Source organism: Mustela lutreola, chromosome 5 (genome assembly GCF_030435805.1).
Source record: "Mustela lutreola isolate mMusLut2 chromosome 5, mMusLut2.pri, whole genome shotgun sequence".
NCBI classification, from domain to species: Eukaryota; Metazoa; Chordata; class Mammalia; order Carnivora; family Mustelidae; genus Mustela; species Mustela lutreola.
Genome location: NC_081294.1, coordinates 28,193,919 through 28,221,302, shown reverse-complemented (window position 1 = coordinate 28,221,302; position 27,384 = coordinate 28,193,919). Strand labels below are relative to the sequence as shown.

The following is a 27,384-nucleotide window of genomic DNA, read 5'->3' as shown; positions in this document are numbered from 1 at the left end:
ATATGGGAGAAGTCCTCAAAACCTAAGGAGAAAGAGATTGTTAGCCTCCAGTGGGCAGATCCTGTGCATTCTCTCTCCTTTTTGAAAGATTTTTTTTTTTTTAAGATTTTATTTATTTATTTGACAGAGATCACAAGTAGGCAGAGAGAGAGGGGGAAGCAGGCTCCCTGCTGAGCAGAGAGCCCAATGCGGGGCTCGATCCCAAGACGCCAGGACCATGACCTGAGCTGAAGGCAGAGGCTTAACCCACTGAGCCTCCCAGGCCCCCCCTTTTAAAAAGATTTTTAAAAATTAATTAATCAATTAATTTACTTGAGAGAGAGAGCTTTCTGTGGTGGGCAGGGAGAGCAGGGAGAGCCCCAACGCGGGGCTTGATCCCACCACCCTGAGATCATGACCGAGCCAAAATCAAGAGTCAGACGCTTAACTGACTGAACCACCGAGCCCCCCATTACCTCTCTCTGACAGACTATAGGAGAGCCTGCCATGAGCCAGGTGCGTGTACATTCGTGGGTGAACAAGGCCCCTCCAGGCCCCACGCAGGCCTTAGACTGAGGAGACTCATTGTCACGGAAGTGAGAATCTCTGTGGTGACGTCGTGTGTGAGAGAAGTACAGGGCAGCCTCAGGGGCCCCGGCCTCACATGCGGAGGTTGTGGAAGGCTTCTCTTCCAGTGAGGTACTCGCTGAGTATCAGGACTGTCACGTTCAGTGGTCTCAAATTCTCACAGGAAGCCCAGTGCCGTCAGAAGTCCAGACTGTGGACACATGGACCCTGGTGGCCAGGTGGCCACAGTCCAGCAGGAAGACTAGCCCACTTCTCTTCACTACTGTATCACCCTAACTTCCACACTCCACCTCTTTCATTCTGGAGTCCTATCACTGTCTTTGGTGCAAACCCCTCGGCGACACTGCCCTCTCACCTACTCACTGACCCGCTCAGTAGAGTCCCTCTTGCTACCTGCATCCCCACCCCCCAGACCAATCCCTAACAGCCCTTCCCCTATAAGCCAGTTTATTGGCTCATTTATTGGATCGTTCATGCTCCAATGTGCCGTCTGCCTCTGCCCCTTTACTGGTTTTGCCCTTTCCTTAATCACTCTTCAACTCAAGTGGAAGCTACCCTCTCCTGTTTCCTTCATGATTAGACTGGGTTTATGGTTTTTTGAGACCACATTAGGGAAGCACCATTTTCATCACCTCATGTCAAGGATGCCTACTGTCAACTTGACTTATCACTGTTGATGTTGACCTTCATCATCTGGCTGAGACAATGTTAGTCTGGCTTCTCCAATGTAAAGTTACTGCTCCCTCCCTTTCTGTATTGTACTCCTTGGAAGGAAGTCTCTGTGCAGAGCCATACATAGGGAGTGGGGACTATGCTTTCCTCCTTGAGGACAGAGTATGTGCACAATTTATCTGGAATATTTCTGCAAGAGAAATTTGTCTTTTCTAAGTAATATTTGCTTATTTCTTTATTGAATCATTTACTTAAATCAATATGAACTCATGGATATTTAGTTTATACTTTGGGTTACAACACAACACTATTTTATTGCCCAAAATGTTGAAGTCTGGGCCTTAGGAGCTCTTTCACTTGGCTCCTGTGTCCCTCTGATGTAGCCCCATCAATGTAGTTTTGTTTGTTTTGAGCACTTCCTTACTTTCTGGTATAAGATATTCCAGGTTCATCTTGTATATCATGCCCCAGTCCTAGAATCAGACATTTCTCCAAAAATCCCCATTCCTTTTATTGAAGAACTGTATTGGAAACCAAGATCTAGGCTCTAGATGTGCTTGTTAATGGGGTGTTACTTCTAGGTTCTCTTAGCTGACAGAAAAAGAAAATATATGATATATGTACATAGCTATAGATTTTTATATGTAATCATTTTATTTATATTAAGCTAAACATGAGTTCATATCAATGTCTCCAACTCTAGCCCATTACCCGCATGCATCAGACCATTCTAGGCTCCTCCCTAGCTCATCTAAATTCTCATTTCAACAGTGATACACTAACTTCCACCACCTGCCCTCTGTTTACTCAGTTGTTTAATTCCAGTATAGCTTATAGCATGTCAGAATTGCCCACTCAAATCTCCATGGGAAATATCTTTATGAACTAGAGTCCGGTGCCTATGTGCAGTTCCTTGTGCCTTTAGTCCTATGCACTCTTCTAATTTCCACAGTTACAAGTCAGCATACCCCACCCCACATTCAGTGAGATTATTTCCAACTTTAGGTTCTCCTGTCACCGTCTACGTTCCTTCCTGGAATTCCCTGACCTCCTAAATAATTTTTTAAAAATTTACACATTAAGGTTTACTCTTTGTATACTAAAGTTCTGTGGGCATTAGCAAGTGCATAGGGCCAAGTACCCACCATTATAAAATCATACAGAATATTTTCACTGCCCTAAAAATCCCCTGTGCTCTGCCTATTCTCTTCTCCCCGTTCCCTTGTCTTTTTATTGTCTCTATAGCTTTGCATTTTTCAGAATGTCTTAAAATTAGAATCGCATAGCACATTTTATTTTATGAGAGGCTCGGAAGAGACTCTCCTATTTTGGGAGGAGGGTTCAGAGTAGAATCTAGGGCTTCTGTATTTTACTTTAAAAAACTGTGAGAGTGTTTATTCTTAAATCTTTATTCTTACCCCTTGTTCTCTGTTTTTTTTTTTTTTTTTTTTTTTTTTTTGTCTTTCTTTTTGTGTCCGTGTATGTTTTCTTTAGAGTGTTTCGAATTATGGATGACAATAACAACCGAACTCTTGACTTCAAAGAATTTGTGAAAGGGCTAAATGATTATGCCGTGGTCATGGAAAAGGAAGAGGCAGAAGAGCTCTTCCGGAGGTTTGATAAAGATGGAAACGGAACAATAGACTTCAATGAATTTCTTCTTACATTAAGAGTAAGTAGCCTCATGAATCTGTATCTGCTGAGTTTGGCTTTCACATGGTTTGGGTTGGCTATTTTAAGGTTTTGTTTTCAGAAGTTGTCAGCGCACTGTGGAGGAGATGGGAAGGAGATCAGCAACAGGTGTAGGGACTTTTCAGAGTAATTGTCATGCGTGTTGTTTAACGGCACGCAGACCATTTCATACCCTTGAGAGGAAACAGATATTTCATGATGTATGATACAAAACAAGCTCATTGACTTGCGTTGTCTGTGTGTGTGTGTGTGTTTCTGTTTGTCTAGCCTCCAATGTCTAGAGCCAGAAAAGAGGTAATTATGCAAGCTTTTAGGAAGTTAGACAAGACCGGAGATGGAGTTATAACAATTGAAGATCTTCGTGAGGTATATAACGCCAAACACCACCCTAAGTACCAGAATGGAGAATGGACGGAGGAGCAAGTATTCAGGAAGTTTCTGGATAACTTTGATTCACCCTATGACAAAGATGGATTGGTAAGTAGAAGAGCTTAACTTTAGTGGAATTTCTTCTGTCAAGTTTGTAATTTTAGTTAGGAAAGAGAGCCAAAGCTTTAACAGATATGTGTAACATATTCCTTATAAGTAGAAGTAAAGTATTTCCTTAGAGACTATCTAGAAAGTTGGGAGAGGAAGTGATAAGATATGTGTGTTTGCACATATATTGGTAAGGGATCCACACACGGCTAAATAGCCATCATCTGGAGAACGTGGTCCTTTGATTTAACACTCCATTTCATGGTCACTGTACTTACCGTACTTAGCCAGCCACATTCCAATGAACTCGACTGCAGCAGAGCCTATTCAACTTCAAAATGAAACCAAAACTTAATTATTTGGAACATGATTCACAAGGTGTTTCAGGCTGTGGCAGTGCTTTTCACACTCACCCCCACAACATTGTGTGTCCTCACACTTTGCTATGCAGGCCCGTCATTTAAGGGAGGCCCTCAGTAAAGGGAATGCCAGATAACAGAATTCGCTTTGATTTCATCGTTAGTGGGCTTTGAGATTAACTTGCATTTGGAAACTACAGCGGCCTTAAAAAAAAGGGCAACCACCCCACCTCCATTAACTGGTATCTTTAGGCTGCAAATGCATAGTCTGATAGGCTAAGGAACTGCAACTCAGCAGCTGTGTCACGCTGAGATGACAGTGTCAGTCGTCTGTCTTTTATCAACAGCCGTAAGTGGACTTTTGAACTTGGCCTCAGTTCTGCTATTAGGTGTCTTGGCTGCTCTGATGATGGGGAAGGGAGTGTTCTCCTTGGCTGACATTCAGTGCAGCGGAACCCTAGGGAGGGTTCTTCCCCGCCGAGTTACACAGGAAGAAGAGTGGGGCCCTGGGCAGGAGGAAAAATGGCAATGGTAGGAATAGGAAACAAGGCTTCCCCTTCTGAAGGGAATTTCCCCCAAATTTTTCTGTGAAACTTCATGGAAAGTCTTATTAGCAAGGGGTTAGGGGACTACCTTTCTTTCCTTCCTGCTGACATTTTCCCCCAGGGGACAGAGAAATACCCCTCCTTTTAGTTGAAGGAATTATAGAGGTGGATTCAAAGAAGGGGTTAGGGGTAGATTTTGTAGGGCAGCCTAATGCTTAGAGACAGACTTAACAGAACTGAACCGTATGTTTTCTTCCAACATAGCCAGCCTTTGATCTCTGAAATGGGAGTGGAAAAATAGTCAACTGCCATTTCCCCAAATTAGCCCACCTCTACATGAGATCCCAGGGTGTACTTGCCTGCTCTCTGCAGGTGGTTCCTTCTCCCCGTTGCCAGGGGAAACCTCAGCTGCTCTTTGCTCTAACCCAAGTCAGAGTGGCCGGTTGTTATGATTCAGCTGATTTAAAGTTCCCAACCCTGTCCTTTCTGACATTTATTTTAACAAGCCATCTCAAGTTCTCAAATGCTCATAAAGGTCACTGGGGGTTTTTAGCAGTTATAGTGTTTGATATTACCTGAATATCACAGACCCTGTATAAATGCCCAGCTGACTGTGCCCGATCATCATCTGGGGGATGGATTAATAATGTACCTTGCTGGCCACCGGGCAGAACCACAGAACCTGATGATTTTCGGGTGGAGATCAAAGGTTTGCAGTTTTAGTAAGGGCCCCCGATGACTCTTAATCATGTTCACATCTGAGATCCTTGTCTCTAAAAGATTCAGAAGTGCCCCTTTTTAATTACTACATATAATACATACATGAAACTTACGTGGCATAATTACAGATCTAGATCATTTATTGAGTACTTACCTACTGGGTATTGTGCTAAGGGTTTTACAGAGCGATCTCACCTAAAAGACATAACGAAAATGTTTCTGGAATGTGATGTGTGATTCAGACTTTTGTACACTGAATCATATTTTAAATGCACAAGGAACTGTTCATGTAAAGAAACTCCACGGTAAATTCTTTCATAAAGAGGATAATTAGTTCTTAACTTATCTTTCCAAATTGAGTTGTTTTATACATCAAGATTTCTTATGGTGAAGCATAGCTATGTTTGAAGCCAGTGCACTCATTTATGGTTAACATATACAGCTCATATCCAAATAAGACAGAATTTAGACTAAGGCAAGAAATTTAGTACACTTCTCAGCTAAGGATGATGCTCAAATTTGTGGGCTAAGCTCTCAAGTAGCCATAAAGTCTCCTGGGGTTTATAGTAGTCATGGTCCTTCATCCATTTTGAGTCTATTTTTGTGTGTGGTGTAAGGGAATGGTCCAATTTCATTTTTCTGCATGTGGCTGTCCAATTTTCCCAGCACCATTTATTGAAAAGGCTGTCTTTTTTCCATATAGTAGTCATGGATTTTGATGGAATGGTCCTGTACTAGTAATTCCCATACCCCGCCCTCCAAGCAATGGGTGCACAGAAGTCATGTGGATGAAAGCAACTGTATAATGTATGAAGTGAACCCTATTCACTCTGATTTTTTTTTTTTAAAGATGTATCTATATATTTGAAAGAGAGAGAGACTGAGCAGGGGGAGGGACAGAAGCAGGGGGAGAGAGAGAGAATCTCAAGCAGACTCCCCGCTAAGCGTGGAGCCTGAGGTGGGTCTTGATTTCATGACCCTGAGATCACGACCTGAGCCAAAATCAAGAGTCAGATGCTTAACCAACTAAGCCACCCAGCCACTATCCTCTCTCCTATTCTCTCTCTAAATCCCACCCTAGTTGGTTGAAATTTTTTACTTCTTGTTTTTAATATCTATGTTTGAAAGTTTTCATTTATATATTTCATTTTACAGTTACAAATATTTAAAAAAAATCTCTCAGAAGTAGATTAGCCTGTGAGAGAATATGGGTCTTGTTGCCTCATCTATCTCATAGTGTTTTTTTTTTAATAATTAAAATTATTTTAAATATATTACTGAGTCTATACAAATAACCTAAATTTATCTTACAATTTTTAAAAAATCAGTCTTAAACAGAGGAAAGGGTACTGTACTCTGTATCATGACTCAAATATTCCCCTCATTCCCATCTGGGACACTCTCCATCATATAATAAATAGTCCATCAGCTAAGGTAGCATCATCAAGAGGCTGACCAAGAGCAGACATGTCCGCTTTCTCACTTTTTACTAATGTCCAACAAGATAATTCAGTAGTTGGGTATTATTAGTGAAAGGTGCTTTACTACAATGAGGGCAAACTTGGGGAAATCATAGGATTTTCAATTCAGGCTATTCTCCGTGTACGGTGAATCTCAGGAAACAAGCAGACACCTCACGAAGAATAACTGATGGCCTTTTCTGACGTGATCAAATATCTTAGCTCTGATGTCCAGTTTTATGTAACCTGACTCTCAGGTGGGGTTTCATGCTAGGTAACGGACAAATGCACAGGAAGATATAGGTAAAGAAATTGAAGAAAGGAGAACATTAAGAGTATTCTGATTTTAGTAAAAGCTATGTCCATCGACTTCTACTTCTAGGCCACTGAAAAGCCCAGCTTAACTATTAGCTCAGTCCAATTACTTTGTTCCTTCTGGATCTTACTATTTGGGGCTCACGTGGGAGCTAGGTGTAGAGAGTGAAATATGGATCCTGTGACTTTTCTTCTCTGTTCACTTATAATTGCAAAAAAAGGTAAGTGGGTGAGTCAGCTCCATGATTCTTAGTAGATATAGGTGGGCATTCTGTGAAAGAAGTGTTCATTTTTTATGGGTGTATTTATGGGTTTATTTATATGGATTTATTTATTATTTATTTATGGGTTTCACTTTTTGTGATGCTTTTAATCCTTTCTGACACTTAACATTGAGGGCTAACAGCCATCATAATTGTTTCTGTGTCCTCCTGTGTAAGTAGGGCAGTACTCGGGCTAAATTGATTGGTTAGAGAGCTCAGTCGAACAGGAAAACAGTTCTTTCCCTGAGTCACCTAATCACGTCAGCCCGTATAGTTGAACTGTAGCGTACACATCGTCTATACCTATTAAAAAATAAGATTGATAACTATTGTTTCTTCTTTCTAGAAGGAAAGTAAAATAAAATTCTAGCCTAGGTAAACACATTAATTGATATTCCAAAGAGACAGTTATAGACATAGGATGGAGAAAGAACCCATCCTAGGGGGTGTGGGAAGGCATGGAGCAGAGGTCGCCTTTTTTTGCCCCACTCACTTTGTGCCTTGAAATGAGTACATTCTACTTTAAAAAAGCATAAGGCCAAGGAGTATTTAAGTAGAAATCTGTTTCTTTATCCACAGGGCAGAATCCCACTTTCTGAAAGGTGAACCATTACTTGCTCAGACCCAGAACCTGAAGCACTATTTCTGACATGTTGCAGAAAGCCCATACTAACTACCACTAAAGAAACTTCTTTCTCATTCTGTGTTTCAGTCACACTTATCCAAACAGATAGGCTCCTGCACTTAAAGAAAGGCGAGAGCCTGTGTCTCGCTTTTCATTTAGGTTGGTCTGGAAATTTTCAAAACTTTCTACTCCTTTTTCCCCTCCGCTACCCCTCATGGCCATCCTCCACTTGACTGTTTCCTCTCGTCTGAGATCTACTCTTGATCTGTGTCACTAAAGAGCCTTGCCCAAAGTTTTTCTCTCATTTCCAGGTACTGGTGATAGGCCTCTACTGAAGTGGTGGGAAGCAAAGTTTTGTTTTTGTGTCTGACTTTTCCACTGCAGGTGACCCCTGAGGAGTTTATGAACTACTATGCAGGGGTGAGCGCGTCCATTGACACGGATGTGTATTTCATTGTCATGATGAGAACTGCCTGGAAGCTCTAAATGTAGGACCTGGTGACCAGGGTCTTGGGTGTATGGCCACGTGGCTCCAAATGGTTAAACATCAGCCCCAAACTGGGATCACATTTGATTTCATGTTCATGTTCTTTCGTGTCAACGCAAACTGCATCTTCTGGGGCAGAAAAGACTTCGCTAAAGCTGTTTCCTTAGATCTACTAGAGGGATTAATTAAAATAAGATTCAAAAAGCTACTAGAGCCAGGCTCTAGGATACATACACATGTCTAATAAACATAGGTGTCTTCCTTGGCCATAAATAAAAGTTTGACTATTTTAATTACAATCCCTACCCACGCACCCACAGTCTTTCTCCACCTCATTTTAGATGGTCTGTTTCTAGGTGAGAGAATTCACCTGACTGTAAATATTTAAGTGCTTCAGTTCCAAATTGGGACCAGAAGAACCACACATTGGCCTCAATTTTTATACCTGAATCTTAAGTTTCTCTGCCAGTGGTTTAGGGAAGCCTCAGTTTGGTGAGTAGGTTTAGAATGACATTTTTGGGTCATCTAAAGTGTCTGTGAGAGGGGAGGCCATTTCCTTGAGCAGGTGAGCTAGGACCATCCGTGTGGTTCAAGTCTCAGGCTAGGCTGTGCTCTCAGATATTATGTGGGACCTCTTGCCCTGTGAGTGAGCAGACCATATCAGCAAGCCTTTGTCTGGTGGAATGTTCATCTCCCCCGTCCCTGCCATGGGCCAATAATATTGACATTCCTACCAGTACAAGGGGGTGGGGTACTTGAGTAGGCCTGCTACTCCAAGATTTTCCATCTTGACACTTCATGGCCCAAAGTGTTCTCCTCCCAGATCTAAGCTTTGGCTTCATATTGTCAGTGTGTGAGAATCTCCCCATGAAAGGCTTCTAAGCAAAGGCAGCCCCAGCTACTAGCAAATAGATATTGAAACCACCACTGTGTCCCTCTGTGTGTTCTGTGTCTGGGGCCAGAGGTAGAAGCACAGTGACAGCCCTTTGACTATGACTACCTGCCTTGTTACTCAAGGACAGTCCTTTTTGTCACCTCTGTCCCTGGCTGCATTCATCCCCTGCTTTGGGGATGTGGATTGAGATAATAGTACCCTTTAAGATCCCATGTATTTAAGTGGCTCTGGGTTTAGGGTCAATCAAACACACTTGCTGTATTTTGTACTAATTCGCTTGTTTACTTTTTATCTCAGAGAGTTGGAAGTGGAGACCAAGATACACATTGATTTAAAATTTGTGAAAGCAGGTGTTTCCAGATAAGAATAATAGAAGTTTGTTTGTTGTCAAGAAGCCAATTTCCCACTTCCCTATGACAGGCCGGACAAGTGACCTTTTTCTTGAGGTTGGGAACATCCCCAAATTATGGGAAGCTAGTTTTTCAGAAATTGATTGCACAAGTCTGGCTTTCCACTGACTTTATTCTATAGGCTTATGTAGAGATTGGCAGGCCAAAAGATGCCAGGTATTATGAAGAAATATGTAGAAATGAGGTAGAAATCCAGAAGAGATTATGATGGAATGCATAGGGAAAAAAAAAACCATGTTTTCTGTAACCTGCACCTTGCAGAGGATGGCGAAGGAGAGGTCCCAGGTTTCCTGGCCATGATTTCAAGTGTATTGTTCTAGATGGATTGTGCCTTTGATTTTGGGAATGACTCATACCTCTGCTTAATTGGAGAGTTAGCATGTGATTCTGAATAAGGACTAGGTTGTAGCTATCAGCTTTGTCTTCCCCAGTCGTACTCTTGTTTCCTGTCTAATTGGGGCACAGCTATCAGATTTCAGATAACCTGTACCTCAGCGTGTGTCTGGCCACATTCAGATGTCTCCCTTCCAGCAGGTCAGATGCTGGGCCCACAAATGAAGATTCCACCAACGACCCCCGCGCCCAGTAAAAAAAAAAAAAAAAAAATCTAACAATCTTATGGTCAAGAATCACTACATTCCTATTCTGAGTCTTAACTGTGATTTCTGGCCTCATCAGGGCTCACTCATAATTTAACTCTTACTCCTTCTGGTAGCAGGGGAGGAACAAACAGTCATTTAAGAAAAATCATTTGCTAACAACACTTTTCTGGATATATATATTCTATTTATTTAACTTACACAATTTAAATATTACTCCATTTCCAATTGAAAAAGTAAATACTGAGGTCAGAAGCTAAACACAATGAAATATCTCCAACCCTTAGGAGCACTTTACCTTTGGGGCCAGGACCCCAGACAGGAAGGAAGGAAACAAGCCAAAGAGAAGAGGATGAGCTTAGCAGCTTTTCATGAAACAGAGACAGTATGTAAAAATTCTGAGAATCAGGATTGGCCACAAGAAGCCACCAATATCAATACTGAATCTGGGTTGTAACCCTTTCCCCCGCCCTACCCTGCAAAGGCAAAACTAGGCAAGAATGGTGGTCTGACCCTAACCAGCTTCTCCAAGGGCTGGTTCCCATCCTGCCTGAAGAAGTCTTGGTATTGCAGCCTGAGGCAGAATTCTTCCAGCCCACCTGCACGGCTAATTTTCCTAGACATTCGAACCTTGATAGGATTTTGTCCCAGACCCAAATGACACTCTGGAGGGTGATGGATGGCTCTTTGTAGTTTGGTAGCAACACAGAACAACATTCATACCCTAAGAGCAGTTTTTTAAGGCAGAGCTGGGTCCCCGCCAAGTAGGCTGCAGATTGCCTTTGTCACAGTTCAAGGTTGAATACATCCCATCAGTAAATATTTATTGAGTCACTACTATGTGTAGGCTTTGGGGATAGAGGAAGAAGCTATAGGATAAATTCAAACAAAACCACTGGCTTTGAACCCAAACCAAGAGCCCAGAGTTCAGAGATAAGAGAGGAGAAGCATCAGCCCTGAAGGCAGGATAGTTGGGGCCCTTCCTATGACAATGTGCTGTAGGACCATGCAGTAAATTTACTGATTATAGGAAGTCTATCAAGACACTGCCAAGAAAAGATCCCTTTATTCTTGGAGGCAGATCACTGTCAGTGTTTCACTTCCCTTGGCCACTGTGAATTGCCTTGCTGAGCCATAAGAGTACAAGTAGGGAATGATTCAACCCTCTTTAGGTAACCTACAGAGGCAATTTGTTCTGCTGATGTTTAATCAAGTGGAGAGATGAAATTAACCAAATATGTATTCTTGGCTGGTGTGTGGGGCCCTTCTGCTCCTCATTCATGAAATTCTACTAACATCCTCTGAGTGGTATACCTTTTTGGACTTATACACAACCCTCTGGGGCATAAAAGAACCCCCCCACCTCCAAATTCCAGTTTCTCAGATTGGTCAACAAACTTGCTTTCCTGGAAATTGTAAGCTGCTGTTGTAAATTAAGAGCTTATTGAAAGAAGCAGCAAAGTTTTCAATTTTTAGAAATGCTTATGATTCAAGGAAAAATAAAGCTGCCAAAGGATCTGATAGGTTATAGTATAATGTCATCTTCATGTAACTGATCCTTTGGAAAGCCAGTTTCTAAGTGTGCTCCTACTCCTCCAGGTTGCTGATGTGGAAACTATATAACTTAGAGAGAGATAACTAGTTTTTTCCTTGTCTTAAAAAAAAAAAAAAAACAACCAAGTTACCAAATGAGTCCCTTAAAATTATGTCTTATAAAACAGATGACGAGTGAAATCTGTTGAAAGAAACATAAACAAATGATTGATGGGGGTTCTGAGAAGCTGCTGTGTGAGAAGAGTTCTTTTGCCACCTCAGTTGGTGTGGTGAGAAGCTTGTGGTGAAGCAGCTCTTCCTCTCTGAGAATAGCATAACCTTCTTGTTTTATTTTCACACCTGCTTCGCCAAAGCCAGTATCTTCCCTCAGCAGAATAGAGTGAAAGGTGCTCTTTAGGAGTGAACACACTGAAAATGTGAACCACCGACCAGTAGCTGAGGTTTTGATAATGGAACTTGCAACAACCAGAAAGGTATATCATATCAGGGAAAGAAAAATCTCAAAATGAACCGACCTGTTCTAGAGTCTTCTTACTCTTCATAAATGGAATTTATTTGTTTATGATTTCTCTGGAGTATGACACAAATTCTAACAGCCATGGAACATGGTTGATGCCATTTCTGTTTCACCAAAATTCTTGTGAGCACCATGAGTTTCCTGTTCCCACTCTCATTCCCAACATAGGGACAAGTGCCGCGCGGCTCAGATGTGTCATTCTGCACGAGACCCCATAATAAGTTTAAGAGGGACCCTGTAACTCAGAGCTCAAGCACCTGAAATTTTGAAGCAAGATCTGAGTATGTAGTTTGTAATCCTGTCATGAAAGACTTGAATAACTTTTTCTTTACAAACCTTTGCATTTGGCACTCAGACACGGGTATTGATTCTGGGAACATCTTGATCTTATACTTGAAAGGTTTGAGTTGCTGGTCTCCTAGAAACACTCAGACCACATGCGGAACTGATGATGGCCCGTGCTCTGAGAGTGCCTTGGAACAGAAAAGGAACCTGTAATTGAGAGAAAATGACAGATGGCAGAGTAGCTTCTCTTGCCGGGGTTATCGTGAGCCTCCGATTGCTTCCACCTTGATGGGATAAAGTGCAGCACAAACGCAGAGCATTACCAAACACCAGGCATTACCTTCTGAAACCCAGATCATTCTTTTAGTTTCCAAGGGGACTGCAGAATAAACCCTGTTCCACAGATTTCATCCTGAGTCATGCCTAAAATCTCATTTAGCAACATCATTCTACAACCATTTATTTAAGATAATCTTTGAAGCTGCACAGTAAATAGAGTAAATCACCATTAATTTAAGCTCCTCTAATTGAGCTCACTTAGGGTTTGAGTGAAAATCTACTTCTGTCTCACCAACACTAAAAAGGATGGGTTCTTAAGCAAGTCATTATGTAAAGATTATAAGAGCTGTGCTGGCTTATGTGCATATATGTTTTACAGGTATTTGGAGATATCTGTTTGCACATAAATGTAATTAAAATGCTAGTCATAAAAAATTCCCACATATCTGAAAATGGCCCTAGGCCAATTGTTCATTGGCAAGACTTTATTTATCTAACTGTGACTCAAACCATTTCTAGATAGTGAGGAGTTCCTATATGTAAATCTTATCCTGATAGTATCTTTAATTGAAATTGAGGCTGAAAAGGTGTTTTATAAAGCAGAATTTCAGTGACATTATGATATAAATTTTCAAATATTTTGTTTAAAAAATCTATACATGCTTGTAGTGGGTAAGCTATGTATGCATTGAAAGCAAGAATTTGTCATAATGTCAACAGTTAAGATATTGCTTTGAGAAACCAGAAATTAAGAAGATTTTGAGCTCCAAAGTTAGATCTAATTTAATATCTAATACCAACTTTGTCAATTTACCACATTATCATATTGTGTCTTGACATTCACATGATTTTCTAATTTAACATAATTCCCTCAATTGAAGACTTGAAACATTAACAACCCTGTACTAAAAGAGTTCATCTAGCTTTTGTTTCTGTTTTAAAGTCTTTCCAAAATATTTTTCTCTTTAATAGCTAACATGTTACATATCATGCTTCTTTTAAAAGTTTACTTCCCAGATGGTGCTTTTGGATCATTTAAAATGTTGCTTGTGTGATAATTCAGTTGAAGGGGATGAAATTTCTTCTTTGAAAATGATAAGGCCCTTTTCAAATTGTACTTGCTCATGTTTTTAAAAGGACAAAATGTAACTTTACCCTCCCCACCCCCACTTATTTTGAGCCAAGAATGAGAGTTTGAAAATTTGATGTCTATATTCCTTTTCCTGCAGGGTTGGACTCCTCCCATTTGGCAGGCCAAGCAAGTTCCCGCAATGCCCAGCCTCTGAGTGGTACCCCTAAGACTGTGGGGAATAGAATACTCTGTGTGTTTGTATTAAGAAACAGGGGGGGTTAAGAGGGGGGAGAAAGAAATGGATCCCACAGGCTGATTTCTGCTCTTTTAATTTCATTGCCCATTATAGGCTTCACAGGGCCAATGACGAAACACGAATACACATCCTGACCAAAATGAGAAGTTTGCCTTTTAGCACCTCCCATGTGGCTAGTGCCTTACATCCTGTTTTTGAATCCCAGCCATCGTGGATTCCTGGGTGTCCAAGGATCCTGAGAAGCACCCCATTCTCTAGTTCTATCCTTTATTTCAGTCATCTTACTTAAACTTCCTTTCCTTAAAGAGCTTTTTAACCTGTACATTTATGCTATAAATTTCTCTAAAGTATTAATAATAATCACAAGTATAATCATGCCAAGTATGCTCTGGAGTAGAATGGTCCCATAGGCCCTTCTGTGATGATGGGAATGTTCTCCATCTGTGCTCTCCAAGATGTCAGCCTCTAGCCACGTACGGCGATTGAGCAATGGAAATGTGGCTAGTGCAACAGAGGAATTCAGTTTTTCATTATGTTTAATTTTAACAAATTTAAACTTAAAAAGCCATGTGGGGTTAGAGGCTACTGTATTGGATAGCACAGCTCTAAACATTTTTATCTTAATGCAAAAGGTGATGGCCAGTGGGCAGGTGGGTCTTTAGCCTACCGTGCAAGGGCCCCATCTCAGAAGGGAGGGGCAAGCCAGGTTCCCTGATCTCAGAGTCAGTTACCTGACTTTGCTTGATCATCAGTGGCAGATCAGACTCCATTGAAAACATTTCAGGGAGAATGTAAAATGCCTTACCATGTCTCACATATTTTGACACCATGTCCTTCTTTTTCTCCTGCTCTTTATCCCTCTCAGGTTTCGAAAGAAGAGTTCTTGAACTATTATGCTGGTGTCAGTGCTTCTATTGACACGGATGCCTATTTCATTTTAATGATGACAAAATCCTGGAGATTATGACTTTCTGTCTGTTAATTCTTTCGGAAATCGGGGACTCTCAGAGAGTGGAATGACTTTGAAAGACGTCCAATGCTATAGATTCTTGATAAGGTGTAAACTAAAGTTTCTGAAAGATCTAGGATTTTAAAAGCAATAGATCTTCAGTCATCTTACTTAATGGCCTGGATCCTATGCATTGCTTAAATGGCTGAGGATATATTTTTAAATCAGAAAGAAAGGAAGAACAGAAGGAAGGAAGGAAGGAAGGAATGAAGCAAGCCATGAAGTGAGACTGGCAAGTGGTTCTTTGGTGAAATAATGTACCTCTTGTTACAGTCATTCCTCTTACAGGGGTAAAGGTAGATGTTTCCCCAAATCTCTATTTGTTCCCTCTCTTTCCAGTCTTTAGCAGTGGGTGATGATAAAAAGATTGGAAGAACATCTGACTTTGTAAAATTTCCTGAGCTTACTTATTCTAATGTGTCTCTTGGTGAATACAAATAAAATTTATTTTATTCTGGAATTTAATGGTCTTTTTTTTTTTTTTTTCTGTCTTCATATTTTAAGCCAGGGATTTAAAGTCAACAAATGCCCACACATGCGTGAACAGGAGTCACAAGTGATTCTGGTGACAAAAGGAAGGTGAGCTCAGTTGGCCCTCTTGGTAGAAGACTAGGATTTTGTGGGATCACGTCCTGGGTCAACCTATCAGGAAAAAAAGACTTGGAGGCTTTCTGGAACTTTAGGGTACACCAGTGAGGAAAGCTTTCAAACTGTTTTGGGAATTCATCTTTGGAACCCACTTTTAGGCTCCTCCATAAGGCAGATGATGCAAGGTTTCCTGGCCCATTTGTCAATGCTGGGCCATCCTCTCCTTGCCATCAGAGTCTTGAAAATATGAAGGAGGTACCAAGAAAATATATGTGCCCCCAGGCATGTGTAGGAGCAAAATAGCACTCTTGGGAGGAGGCATTTTGATTGGAGGGCTGAGTCCTGGAGACTTCCAGCCTTGAGATTCTGAATGTGTCAGCCCGCCGGGAGTGGGTCCATCTCCTAAGACAGACCTATGTTGAGCGAGCTCATAGCAACTGGAATGCCAAGCCACTCATCTACTATGGAGAATGCAATTCTCACACTTGCTGAGGCCAGATCAGAGAGCCTCCTCTGGGTTTGAGGATGGGAGAGAGCGACGATTCAGCTCTTAGTCTAGTCACTTAGCAATTTGTTCTCCGATGCTACTAAGCAGTGCAGAGGGCATACACATGGCATGTTAGGTAACATTTGTGGTAAATAAACCCTAAAATTTATCATAGCTCATACAATAGATATTTCTTTTTCATTCCTGAAGCAGTATTATGTATCCAGTTTGTGGTCAGTGAATAGCTTTCCTCCAGGTGGTGATTCTGGGTTGCACGATTCCTCCATTTTATGATTCTGCTGTTTTCTCAGGCTCTGTAGTCACTGAGATCGAGGTATCTGAAGGGAAAGAGTATGTAGAGAAGGCTGAAGAACTTTCTGAAAAGGTATGGTCTGGAAGGGACACACATCTCTTCTGCTTGCATTTTGCTTGATGACACTAGTCTCATGATTACATCTAAATGCAAGGGAGGCTGGGAAGTGTGGTCTCAATCAGGAAATCTTCCTGCCAATGCAAATCTATCTAATAGGGAGAGAGTACAAATTTTAGTGGACCATTAGCTGTTTCTACCACTTAAAATAGCAGTCCCCACTGCCTTCCATTTTCTCTTTCTTTCTTTCTTTCTTTTCTTTTCCTTTCTTTTCTTTTCTTCCTCTTCCTTTCTTTCTTTCATTTTTTTTTTTTTTTTAAGAGAGAATGAGCAGGGCAGAGGGAGAGGGAGAAGAAGACTCCCCACTGAGCTGGGAGCCCCATGGGCTAAATCTCCAGGACCCTGGGATCATGACCTGAGCTGAACGCAGGTGCTTAACTGACTAAACCACCCAGGTGCCCTGCCTTCCATCTTCTCAGGGAGACATGTTTGGTGGTCCTGCTAATCCATGTGGAGTAAGGTATTTGCCAGGTTGGAGGAGTATAGAACCGAGGTCTTTCTATTCTTGGTCATATTAGCAACGAAGAAAACAACTTCTACAACCACATTAGGTAATGATTCTCCACTTGGCCTGTCTTGTCTCTTGGCCTTATGGCTCTATTCTAGATCTTGAAATTCATGCTATGCCAACTCTGAGACAATTCATCCTTTATCTCCCTCTATGTAGAGGAGCTAGGAATTTTCCATCTATGTCCACACAGGAGTTTTCCGTGGGGAGTTGTAGCTATGTCTTATCTCACATGCTGGAACCAGGTTACTTATGTTAGTAAATGAGAAAATTTTTGCCCTAGAGGCAGGTTCTTTGTTGGAAACAATTATAAGGTTATTTAGTCACTGGAATAAGAACAAAGGGCATGTGTATTAGAATATTTAATGAAATTAGGCTGACAGTTTATTGCATTGCATTCATCTTGCCAATAAGACCATAATATTCTTTTCATAACAATCCCTGGAGGGAACTAACAAAAATTCCTCCCTGACCTCTCTGTTTCTCAATGTTTCATAGCTGAGCAACTACCCATGAAAGGGACACACTTTTCACTTTAGATATGTTAATTAGACATGTCAATGGAATCACTGAGGATCTGGCTTACCTCACCCATTTGAGGGTGAAATTAGTCTCTGTAGGGTACTTTTCTATACCTCTGTTCTAATTAATTGTGTATAAAATATCACAGTAAAAATAATATTGCTCTGTGGGCTATCTTATTTCCATACCATTTGGAATGTACCTCACTGAAGCCCTGGTGAACTGACCAGACATCAGATACTTTTTTGTTTCATCTTGGAGGGAAGAATTAAATTGGAACAATCTTATCTGGAAATAATTCAGCAGAATAACTAATCATCCTAATTTAATAAATTATGGGAAGTTTTCAGGGTTTGTGAGTATTGTCTACTGACAAAGCAGACTATTATTACAGATAGAAATTGTGGGGAAATTTTTTAGAATCAGATAGAGTTAAAAATCAGAACATCATTAAGATATTAGCTCTAACACATAATGCCAGCTCCAAAAAATGGCAGGAAAGGAGACTTGACTTTCTTCCGTTGCAAGAGCCCAGGTAACAGACATTTGCACATGTCACTCACGTTCACTTGAAATCAGCAGATCCAAAATAAAATTCATTACTCCTTTCCGTGGCCTCCATTAGTCCCACCCTATCTTCTACTAATACTGAGCGAACTTTTATCTCAGTCTGTAGTCTTCAGTTACATGAGCTAGAAACCCAAGGATCTTTGTTCCCTCCCTTGCCAAGAAATGGTTAAGAGTGAAAATGCCAGAGTCAGCCTGCCTGGTTTCAAATCTGATTCTGTGTGGCTTACTAGCTTTATAAGTGTAGACAAACTACTTGATCTCTCACAGCTCAGTTTCTCATCTGCTAAGCAGAGATAATGGGTTAATATATGGGAAGCACTTAGAACTTCAGCTGGTGCTAAATAAGCTGTATAGAAGGGTTTGCTATTATTTTACAGCAGTTTTTTGAGTCAGCTGATTTTTTTTTTTTTGGTGTCTTTTTCTCCTTCCCCATTTTACATGTTGAGTTCTTCCTACCTCAAATGTAGAAATGGTCCACAGGTAAGTCTGTGCCTTCAGTCTTATACCTTTTCCTCTACCCTTCATGCTAATACCAGGATGATTTTTCCTACACCTCAGATTCAATCATGTCACTTCATTTCTTAAAGATATTAAAGATATTCAGTAATTCCCCAAGACCATTTGAGAGTTCAGACCTATGGCATGGCATTTAAGGCTCCCATAATTTGTCCTGACTTATATATTTCCAGATGTCTCTTCTGAGCACAGAGCCTGATGCTGGTCTTGATCACACAACCATGAGATCATGACCTAAGCTGAAACCAAGAGTCAGATGCTTAACTGACTGAGCCACAAAGATGCCTCCTGTTCTATGGTTCTCAGATGAGGCATATAGGGGAAGGGAAGGGAAAACCCCAGTTCATATAGTCTATACATGAGACATCTACTGTCCTTCTTTTCAGGGTCTCTTAAGTTCATCAAATCATGGCAGCTTCTCTACCAGACTTGGGAAATGACAAATTCGAGAAGCTACCGGTGGGGTAAATGGAGAGCTCTTTTGAGAGTTCTATGGATATCTAGGTAAGAAACAGATAGGCAGTTGAGCATTCACTCAACCAGAAAGTATTTATTAAGCAAATATTCAGTACTACCAGTGAGTACTGTCCTAGGTGCTAGAAATTTAACCCTGATCAAAAGGCATATGATATATTTACTCATGGAAGTTCAGCTTAGTGGACATTATTCTAAAGCTCAGGGTATAGGTCTGGATCGATAAGAAAGTCTTGAAGGTAAAAAGCCAATGAATGTAATGGAAATAGCAAAAGTATAGGAGATATCACATGATTGAAGGGACAAAGTTCTGGAGTGGGGGAAGGAAGGGTAAAGGACAGTAATGGTTGAGTTGGTCTTCTACTGACAGAGGCATGTCTCATCCTTTGACTGGGAGAAGAGTTGGTAGGTATTTATGGGAATTTGGGAGTTTGTAGATGGAAATATGAAGAGAGGAATAAGAGTCGTGGCCTAGTTTTCTCAAAGTAAAGGCAAAAATACCCGCTGGGAATGAGAAGGGTTGAGGTTTAATGGGGGGATTTGGAGAGGTGGAGGTTTGGCAGGAATCATGGAGGGCCTTGGAGGGAGAAAGTACTGCCAAACACCAATAGAGGAAAGCACAAATTTATATGGACACCACTTGGCAGGATTGTGAGATTTCTACCAGGACAATATAGCAGAAAGGATGAAGAAGAAGAGATGGGAACCATAGAGACATACTATATTGACACAGGACTTGGCTTACCTCCAGTTTGACTTTGGTCTGTACTTTCTAATGAATTAAGTTCTTTTTTCCAACCTATCTCTTAACTTAGGCAAAGGACCTGGCAGGCAAAGCATCCCATGATGGGAACCGAAACCACCCCCTTAAACAATAATGGCTGCCCTGATGCTAGTTGGCCAGACCCTGCATGATTGTCCCCAGAGCAATGATTGGCCTTATCTTTAATGCTTGGCTAAACATACCCACCAACCTGGGTCCCATATTTTCCTTATATAAACCTAGAAGTTTTTTCAGCACTCTGGAGACAGGCTTTGGACCATTAGTCCTCTGTCTTCCTAATGTTGGCCTTGCTGAAATAAATTCTTGTTTCACTACTGGGTTTTATCAGTGGTAAGTGGCTGAATCTGTGCTGTTTGGGACCCCTAGAGCCAGGTGCTCTTGCATTTCACCTTGTTTCATAGCATCTATCACTGCAATTTGCAACTACAATGTGCTTGATGAACTATGGTGGAATTCAGAAATTATTTACAAGATGCGAGGATAGGACGTCTTGAAGCTCACTTCTGTGTCACCCACAAAAAGAAATCAGATTATGGATCTAGAACAAGAAAATCTCATTTTTTTATTATGTTACGTTAGTCACCATATTGTACATCATTAGTTTTTGATGTTGTGTTCCATGATTCATTATTTGCATATTTTTAGTTGAGTAAGTCAATATCAATGTTATTCTAGAAAAATGAACTTTACAGAAAAAAAAACAAAAGTTTTAATTCCAAGTAAGAATTATATTGAGAAACATTTTATTCTTTTAATTATTTTGTTATAGTAATAAAACATATACACTCCCTCCGAAAAGGAAAAGAGACAAAAACAGTAATTGAAAAGTCTTTTACTTTTATATTCTCATCTATCATTCCATTCTTCTCCTTAATAATAACCACTGAAAAATTCGAGCTTTGCCTTCCAGAGTTTTTTTCAAAGCATATTCTAACTTTAATATTCTATCTCTCTCTTTATATACCATATATATATATATATATATATATATATATAAAGTATTTTATATATACTTTTAAAAAAGTCTTTTGGACTGTCTGAATGGCTCAGTCGGTTGTGTCTGACTTTTGGTTTCAGCTCAGGTGATGATCTCAGAGTCCCGAGATGGAGCCCTATGTTGAGAATCCATCCTCAGCAGGGAGTCTGCTAGAGATTCTCTCTTTACTTCTGCCCCTCCCCAACTCATGCACTGTCTCTTTCTCTCACTATCTCTTTTTCTTTCTCTAAAATATACAAATAAAATCTTTAAAAAAGGAGATTTTCTTAGTAGACACTTTAGTTTGCTTCTTTAATATCCTTTATTTCATTCCTCTCACCCTTAATTTTGTTTGAGACTTATCTCATTCCCAGGTCCAGAGAGTGAGCCATTTCCAAGCCTGTTAGTGCAAGGCATTCTCTAGTGACTATCTTTGGTCCAGGGATGCCCACATGACTTTAACTCAGTCAATCACACCGAAGGGGAAAAATTAAATTTCATGCTTAGGAGTGTGTGTGTTTTTTCTCTCACTTAACAATTCATATGAGAAATGGCTAGGTTTGCTGCTATTAGATTGAGAGATCTATGAATATTGAAATCCTTCCATTGCCCAGCCACTTCTCTTTCCCCCCAAATCCACAGTACAATTATAGAAAAAAAGCCCTATCATTAAGGAATGGAGAGAAGGTGTCTGCGGTGGTGCTGTTGTTGTGTGAATGGGAGAGGAGAGCTTCCTCAGATAGGGACAACATTTGTGTTGTCCTGTAAATTTGACCGCATATCTATCCTCAAATGTGACTGAAGGAGCTGCATTAATGTCTCAACTCTATCCCTTTCCTATCTACATGCTTTACCTTATCTTTCAGAGTTCCCATAAAGAAAAAAAAAAAGTATTTCTTCACTCCTTGAGCCTGGGTTTGGCTATTTGATCTCTTTGTCCAATAGGATGAGGTACAAATGACAGATGTGACAGGTGTGCTAGTTCTGGACTTCAGTCTCAGAAGGTCTTTGTGTTTCTGTTTCCTCTCTTGCACCTCTACTATGAAAAGAGTAAGACGGAGTAGCTTGTAGTAAAGCTTGAAATCAGGTAACTTGATGCCCCCAGTTTTATTTTTGTTTTTCAACATTTCCTTAGCGATTCGGGGTTTCTTCTGATTCCATACAAATTTTTGGATTATTTGCTTCAACTCTTTGAAGAATACCAGTGGAATTTTGATTGGAATGGCATTAAAAGTATAGATTGCTCTAGGCAGTATAGACATTTTAACAATGTTTATTCTTCTGATCCAAGAGCATGGAATGGTCTTCCATCTTTTTGTGTCTTCTTCAATTTCTTTCATAAGTGTTCTGTAATTCCTCAAGTACAGATCCTTTACCTCTTTGGTTAGGTTTATTCTCAGGTATCTTATGGTTCTTGGTGCTATAATAAATGGAATCGATCCTCTAATTTCCCTTTCTGTATTTTCTCAAGAAAAAGATGGGCAACTCTCACAAAACAAACTGAGGGTTGCTGGGGGGAGGGGGTTTGGGAGAAGGGGGTGGTATTATGGACATTGGGGAGGGTATGTGCTTTGCTGAGTGCTGTGAAGTGTGTAAACCTGGTGATTCACAGACCTGTACCACTGGGGATAAAAATACATGTTTATAAAAAATAAAAAAATTATGTTAAAAAAAAAAAAAAAGATGGGCAACTCACAGATCAGTGTATTCCCAGTTGAACCCAGCATAAGTCAGTTGACTCTGTTCTATTGCAGATGCAGAGTCATTGCAGCTGATACTAGTAGAATCACCCAGCAGAACTCAGCCTAGGTCATCCAACTCCCACACGATGAACAATTTGTGACAATAAATGATGCTGTTTAAAGCCACTCAGTTTTGGCATGGTTTGTTACTGACCATCAACACAGCAACAGCTAATAGTTACACAGCTCAATCTGGTATTTTCTTATTGTGGAAATGATAGAGGAAGGGAGTAAGAGAGAGGCAGAGACCTCTACAGAATTTCCCCTTCCTAGAAGCCTATGACAAAATGGCACAGACATTTTTATCATTTATCTAAATCTCTACCATATTTCTTTTAGTGACTTTGTTATTATTCCATAGTATGGATATACCATATTTTATGTAGAATATTTATGATTTTTCTCCTTTTTGAACAGTGGCGCATAGATATTTTGGTACATGTATTTTTGAGCCCCTCTGATTATTTCTGTAGAGAGTTCTTGAAAGTGGAATTTCTGAATATACACATTTAGATTTTTGTCATGTATGTCTAAAGCATCCTCTTAAAAGTTTCACTGATTTATAGTTCTATCAAAAGTATATGAAAAAGCCTATTTTCATATGCCTTTCCCAGCATTGAAGTTTAGCAATATTTTTAATTTTAACAATTTAATAGGCAAAATATTTACCTCATTATTTTATTTGCACTTTTTATTCTGAATGAAAGAGAGCATATTTCCTATTTCCTATTTTTAGAATAAATTTTGCTTTTGTGAACCATCTGCTAATGTGTTTTGTTCATATTCCTCTTAAATTATTCATTTTTTGCTTATTGATCTAAAGACTGTGGATACTAAGGATATTAGCACTGTGCCTATCTTGTAGTTACTCTGTTTTTACAGTTTATTTTTATCTTCTTTTTGTTGTGCATTTTTTAATTTCATAAAGAAATTAAAATATTCTAAATTTTACCTACTCAAGCTTATCGCTTCTTTTATGGTTTCTGGGTTTTGTGATTTTATTTTAGAAAAGCATTTTAGAAATGCTTTTCACATTCAAAAAGTATAAAATGATTTGCTCATCTTTTCTATCATATTTGTTTTCATTTTAACATTATATCTTTGATCTATGTTGAATTTATTTTAGAAGTCAGGACTTCCACCTTTATCTACAAATGGCTAGTGTATTATTCTAATCTCTATTAAATAATCTACCTTTTCTCCCCTACTTAGAAGTAAATGAAATTTTTATAAGTACCCTGATTTGGACACATAGGTTCTCTATGTCTATGTCTATGATTGTCAAAAAACAGAAAACAAAAATTAAAAAGAAAAAGAAAAAAGGAAAATCTAACCAGGGATATCTATAATTTCTAGGCAAGTAACTTTGTAGCTTTTTGCACTGATAATTTTTATCATTTTGTCATTTCTAAATATAAAATGAGTGTAATTTATATTATCTTTAAAAAATGAATAAATGTCAAAATCACTCATTTGGTCAGTTTCTTCTCAATTCTTTTCTTCTCCAGACTTGTGCAGGCTCTTCTTGAACACATATTTCTCCATATTGATATTTAAAACAATATGGAAACAATATGATGTGGAAGACTACACATCACTTATTAAATATGATTATTTCTGAGCAGTGAATTGGGGAATGAGGTCTTCTACTTGTTTCATCATATATGTCTGTGTTTCTTAAATTTTGAGGAATAAGCAAGTATTTGTTTCATAATAAATATTCAATGAAGATTTAAAGAAATAATTCAACAAGTGGAAATATTATAGTCAAAGGCTTTAATAAAGTCTCTGTGTCTTTTAGTGTATTTTTTTACTTGATCCCTTTGAGTTTGCAAACATTTCATTTGCCAGTAATGATCACTTAGTTTCCTCCTATTTAATATTTATGCCTCTCGCTTTTTCTCCTTGTCTAATTGCACTTTCTAGCATTTCAAAAACAATGTTAAATGTGGTGACAGTAGAATTTCTTCTGTTTTATTTCTAAGTTTAATGGGGTACTTTTAATATTTTACCATTGAGCAAGACTCTGGCCTATATCCTATTCTTATTTTGCTAAAGCTTTTTTTAATTAAAAAATTAATCCTAAGCATCACTCAAATCTGCATTGGCACCCTTACATTTAAATCCATGAAAGTTTGTTGATGTGTGAAGAAGGGACTTGACAGCATATTCATCAGTCTCATGGAAGAGCATTTCCTAAATTTTTATCTAAGCTAATTATTCCTTAACCTATAAAAGTAGTATTTCATTGTTATCAGTAGACAACAGTGTCTTTGGCTTAATATTAAAATATTTTCTGATTACTTATCCTTTTTGTAATGACCAGTCCAATTCATAATTTGCAACAAAATAATTTGTCATAAAAAAAAGAAAAAGCCCTTCTCAGCCTCTGGGAGTTCTCTTCTCATTGAGAAGCTTTTACCAGAGTAGAAAGGAATTGACCCTCCTAATTTATAGTTGAGGGTCCACCAGATCAGCTCAACTGTTTCTGCAGAATTTGACATCAAAATTTTGTTTTTCAAACCTCTGGGTCTTCTTGTGTTGTTTGCTTCACATTTGTTTTCCCCAGTGTTTTTCATGAGTGTTAATGTATTCCTCTGACCCACCAAGTTTTATGCATCATACTTTCTTTGCCTTAACAGCTACCTCATTGCAAGAGATACACAAATCCCACAGAAATGCCATGAGCCATTAAAATGTAAAGTTAGATTAGACTTCACTGTGCATCAGAAATACACTAAGTAAGTAAATAAACAAAATTAAATGTAGATATTCACCAGAGAAATGAAGCTTTGAAAAATGAAGCTTTGAAAAATTCTTTCCCCCACCCTATTGTTTCCCCACTTCTGTGGTTACAGTGGTTAAGAGTGCAGCTGGGGAGGTAACTGTGGATGGGGAAGGCAACCGACTCCCTACACGTGGCTGCCAGATATGCTACTCTCTCAGGGATGCAGTGTCTCTGAGCCTCCTATCCTGGCATTAATCTACCCTGAATGGTAATAAGGAAGCACACTGACTAATATCATTCACTAGCATGCTGATTCATTCATTCCATGTTATGATTGAGTGCCTTCTTGATTCTTAGGTACTGTGTTTAACAACACACATACACACCAGTAAGTCACAGTTCTCTCTGCCAGAGTACTTAGAAGCCCAAAGGGGAGTCAGATCAGATAATGCCAAATCAATGTGGTGAATAGAAGTAAGCCTAAGGTGTTACAGGATTCCTCCATTAACCCTGATACACACATAAAATTTATTATGCCACAACCCTGATTAAAATCTTTCCACGTATATTCCCTGAAGACTAAATCAAAACTTCTGAGACTGGCCTGTCAAATGCTTAACCATTGCTCCCCACCAGTTCTCTTAATACCGTCTTAGCCATCGCTCAGCAGACTCTCTGCCTCTGGATGGCTTCCACTGAACCACCTGCCGAATGAACCAGCACGCTTCATTCTCTCTGTGAGGTACAGTTAACACCTCTGCTGAGACTTGGCTGCTAGCAGGTTATCTTCTAGTGAAACATAAACTCACCCATGTCAGTCCTGCGTGTTTCAGACTTGTGTAGGCCAACCGGACCTGTTACTGTGATCATATTATAAGGCTGATGAAGTTTGAGTATGCAAAGAAAGACTCATGTGGATCTACAAGAACTATCTTCAATGGTTTGAAAAAAAACTGACAAAGGCACGCTTGTCATGAAAAAATGCTGTCACAGGGCTGAAAACATGATAGCATGAGACAGGGCTGTTGAATACCTTTGAAGAGTTTAAATAATTAAAAGTTAAAAAATTAGAAAATTAATTTTAAATTTAATTAATTTTAAATTTAATTTTAAAAAAATTAAAACATTTTGAAAAATTAAATACCTTTACAAAGTTAGGCATCTACATTTTTTTTTAAGTGTTTGAAGGTCCTTATCCATCTTAAAGAAGGCAAAATTGGAAAGAGTAGATGATGGTCAACAGCCCACAACCCAAAGGAGCAGCTTTGCTCTTCTTACAGATGAGTGCTGAATGGGCATACAGTCAGATGTTCTTAGTTAAAATAAAGTGTTCCAGGCAGCAATGTATTACTTTTTATAAAAGTGCCCTGGGTCTGACTTTTGGGAAAAACCAACACCTTACTGTTTGCAATGGAGGGAGACAAGGAGGCATCACCTATTGTATCTATACCTCCCCCAACGCCCCATGTTCTGTCACAGCTCCATGACTTTGAGCAGCTTTCTCTGCCAGGAAACATCCTGCGGGTTCCTGTATCTCTGTCACATTCCTGCTTCCACTGCATTGCCACATCAAGTGTGATTTCCTCCACATTGCTGCTCCTGGTTTGTTTGTTTTCCTTCCTCAGCCAGCGGCAGCAATTCATTCCTTTATTTGGAGACAACCCCAATCTACGAGGCACAGCCTCTTCCTGCAGAAGAGGCAAACACAAGTTCTTCTCTTCTCTGCTTCTCACTGCTTGAGCCCAGGCACCTGAGCTAGGTAGGCATTGTTACACCTAACTGCAGATTCCAGGGACGTGAAGCTGCCAGACATGGTGGTCAGGTCTACTCTGGGGTTGGTGGTGGTGGTGGAGGAGGTTGACCAGGTTTTGAAGATGCCTGTGCTAGAGGGAAGGGACAGCTTCGTGAACTCCATGTTTGGTTCTTCGATCCCTTTGAATTTTCTGGGAGGACTCTAGTAGCCTTTTTAAATTCCTTTTCTGAAAAATCAGCCTACATTTG

At 39.7% G+C, this 27,384-nt stretch overlaps 1 protein-coding gene across 9 annotated transcripts in view; it reads left to right on the top strand.

Moving 5' to 3' along the window:
• CAPSL (calcyphosine like) overlaps positions 1 to 15,518 on the top strand; it is a 30,387-nt gene extending 14,869 nt beyond the window's left edge. For 2 of the 9 annotated variants that reach the window (XM_059173785.1, XM_059173786.1), the window contains exons 3-6: positions 2,734 to 2,911; positions 3,199 to 3,408; positions 8,080 to 8,115; positions 14,915 to 15,518. In XM_059173785.1, the coding sequence (XP_059029768.1) occupies positions 2,734 to 2,911; positions 3,199 to 3,408; positions 8,080 to 8,115; positions 14,915 to 15,016 (526 nt within the window). In that variant the 3' untranslated portion in view covers positions 15,017 to 15,518. Of the gene's footprint in view, positions 1 to 2,733; positions 2,912 to 3,198; positions 3,409 to 8,079; positions 8,184 to 13,950; positions 14,044 to 14,914 lie in introns of those variants that run through there. The other 7 variants (XM_059173792.1, XM_059173791.1, XM_059173794.1 and 4 more) reach the window with 7 other exon arrangements.
• Positions 15,519 to 27,384: the final 11,866 nt, after the last annotated feature.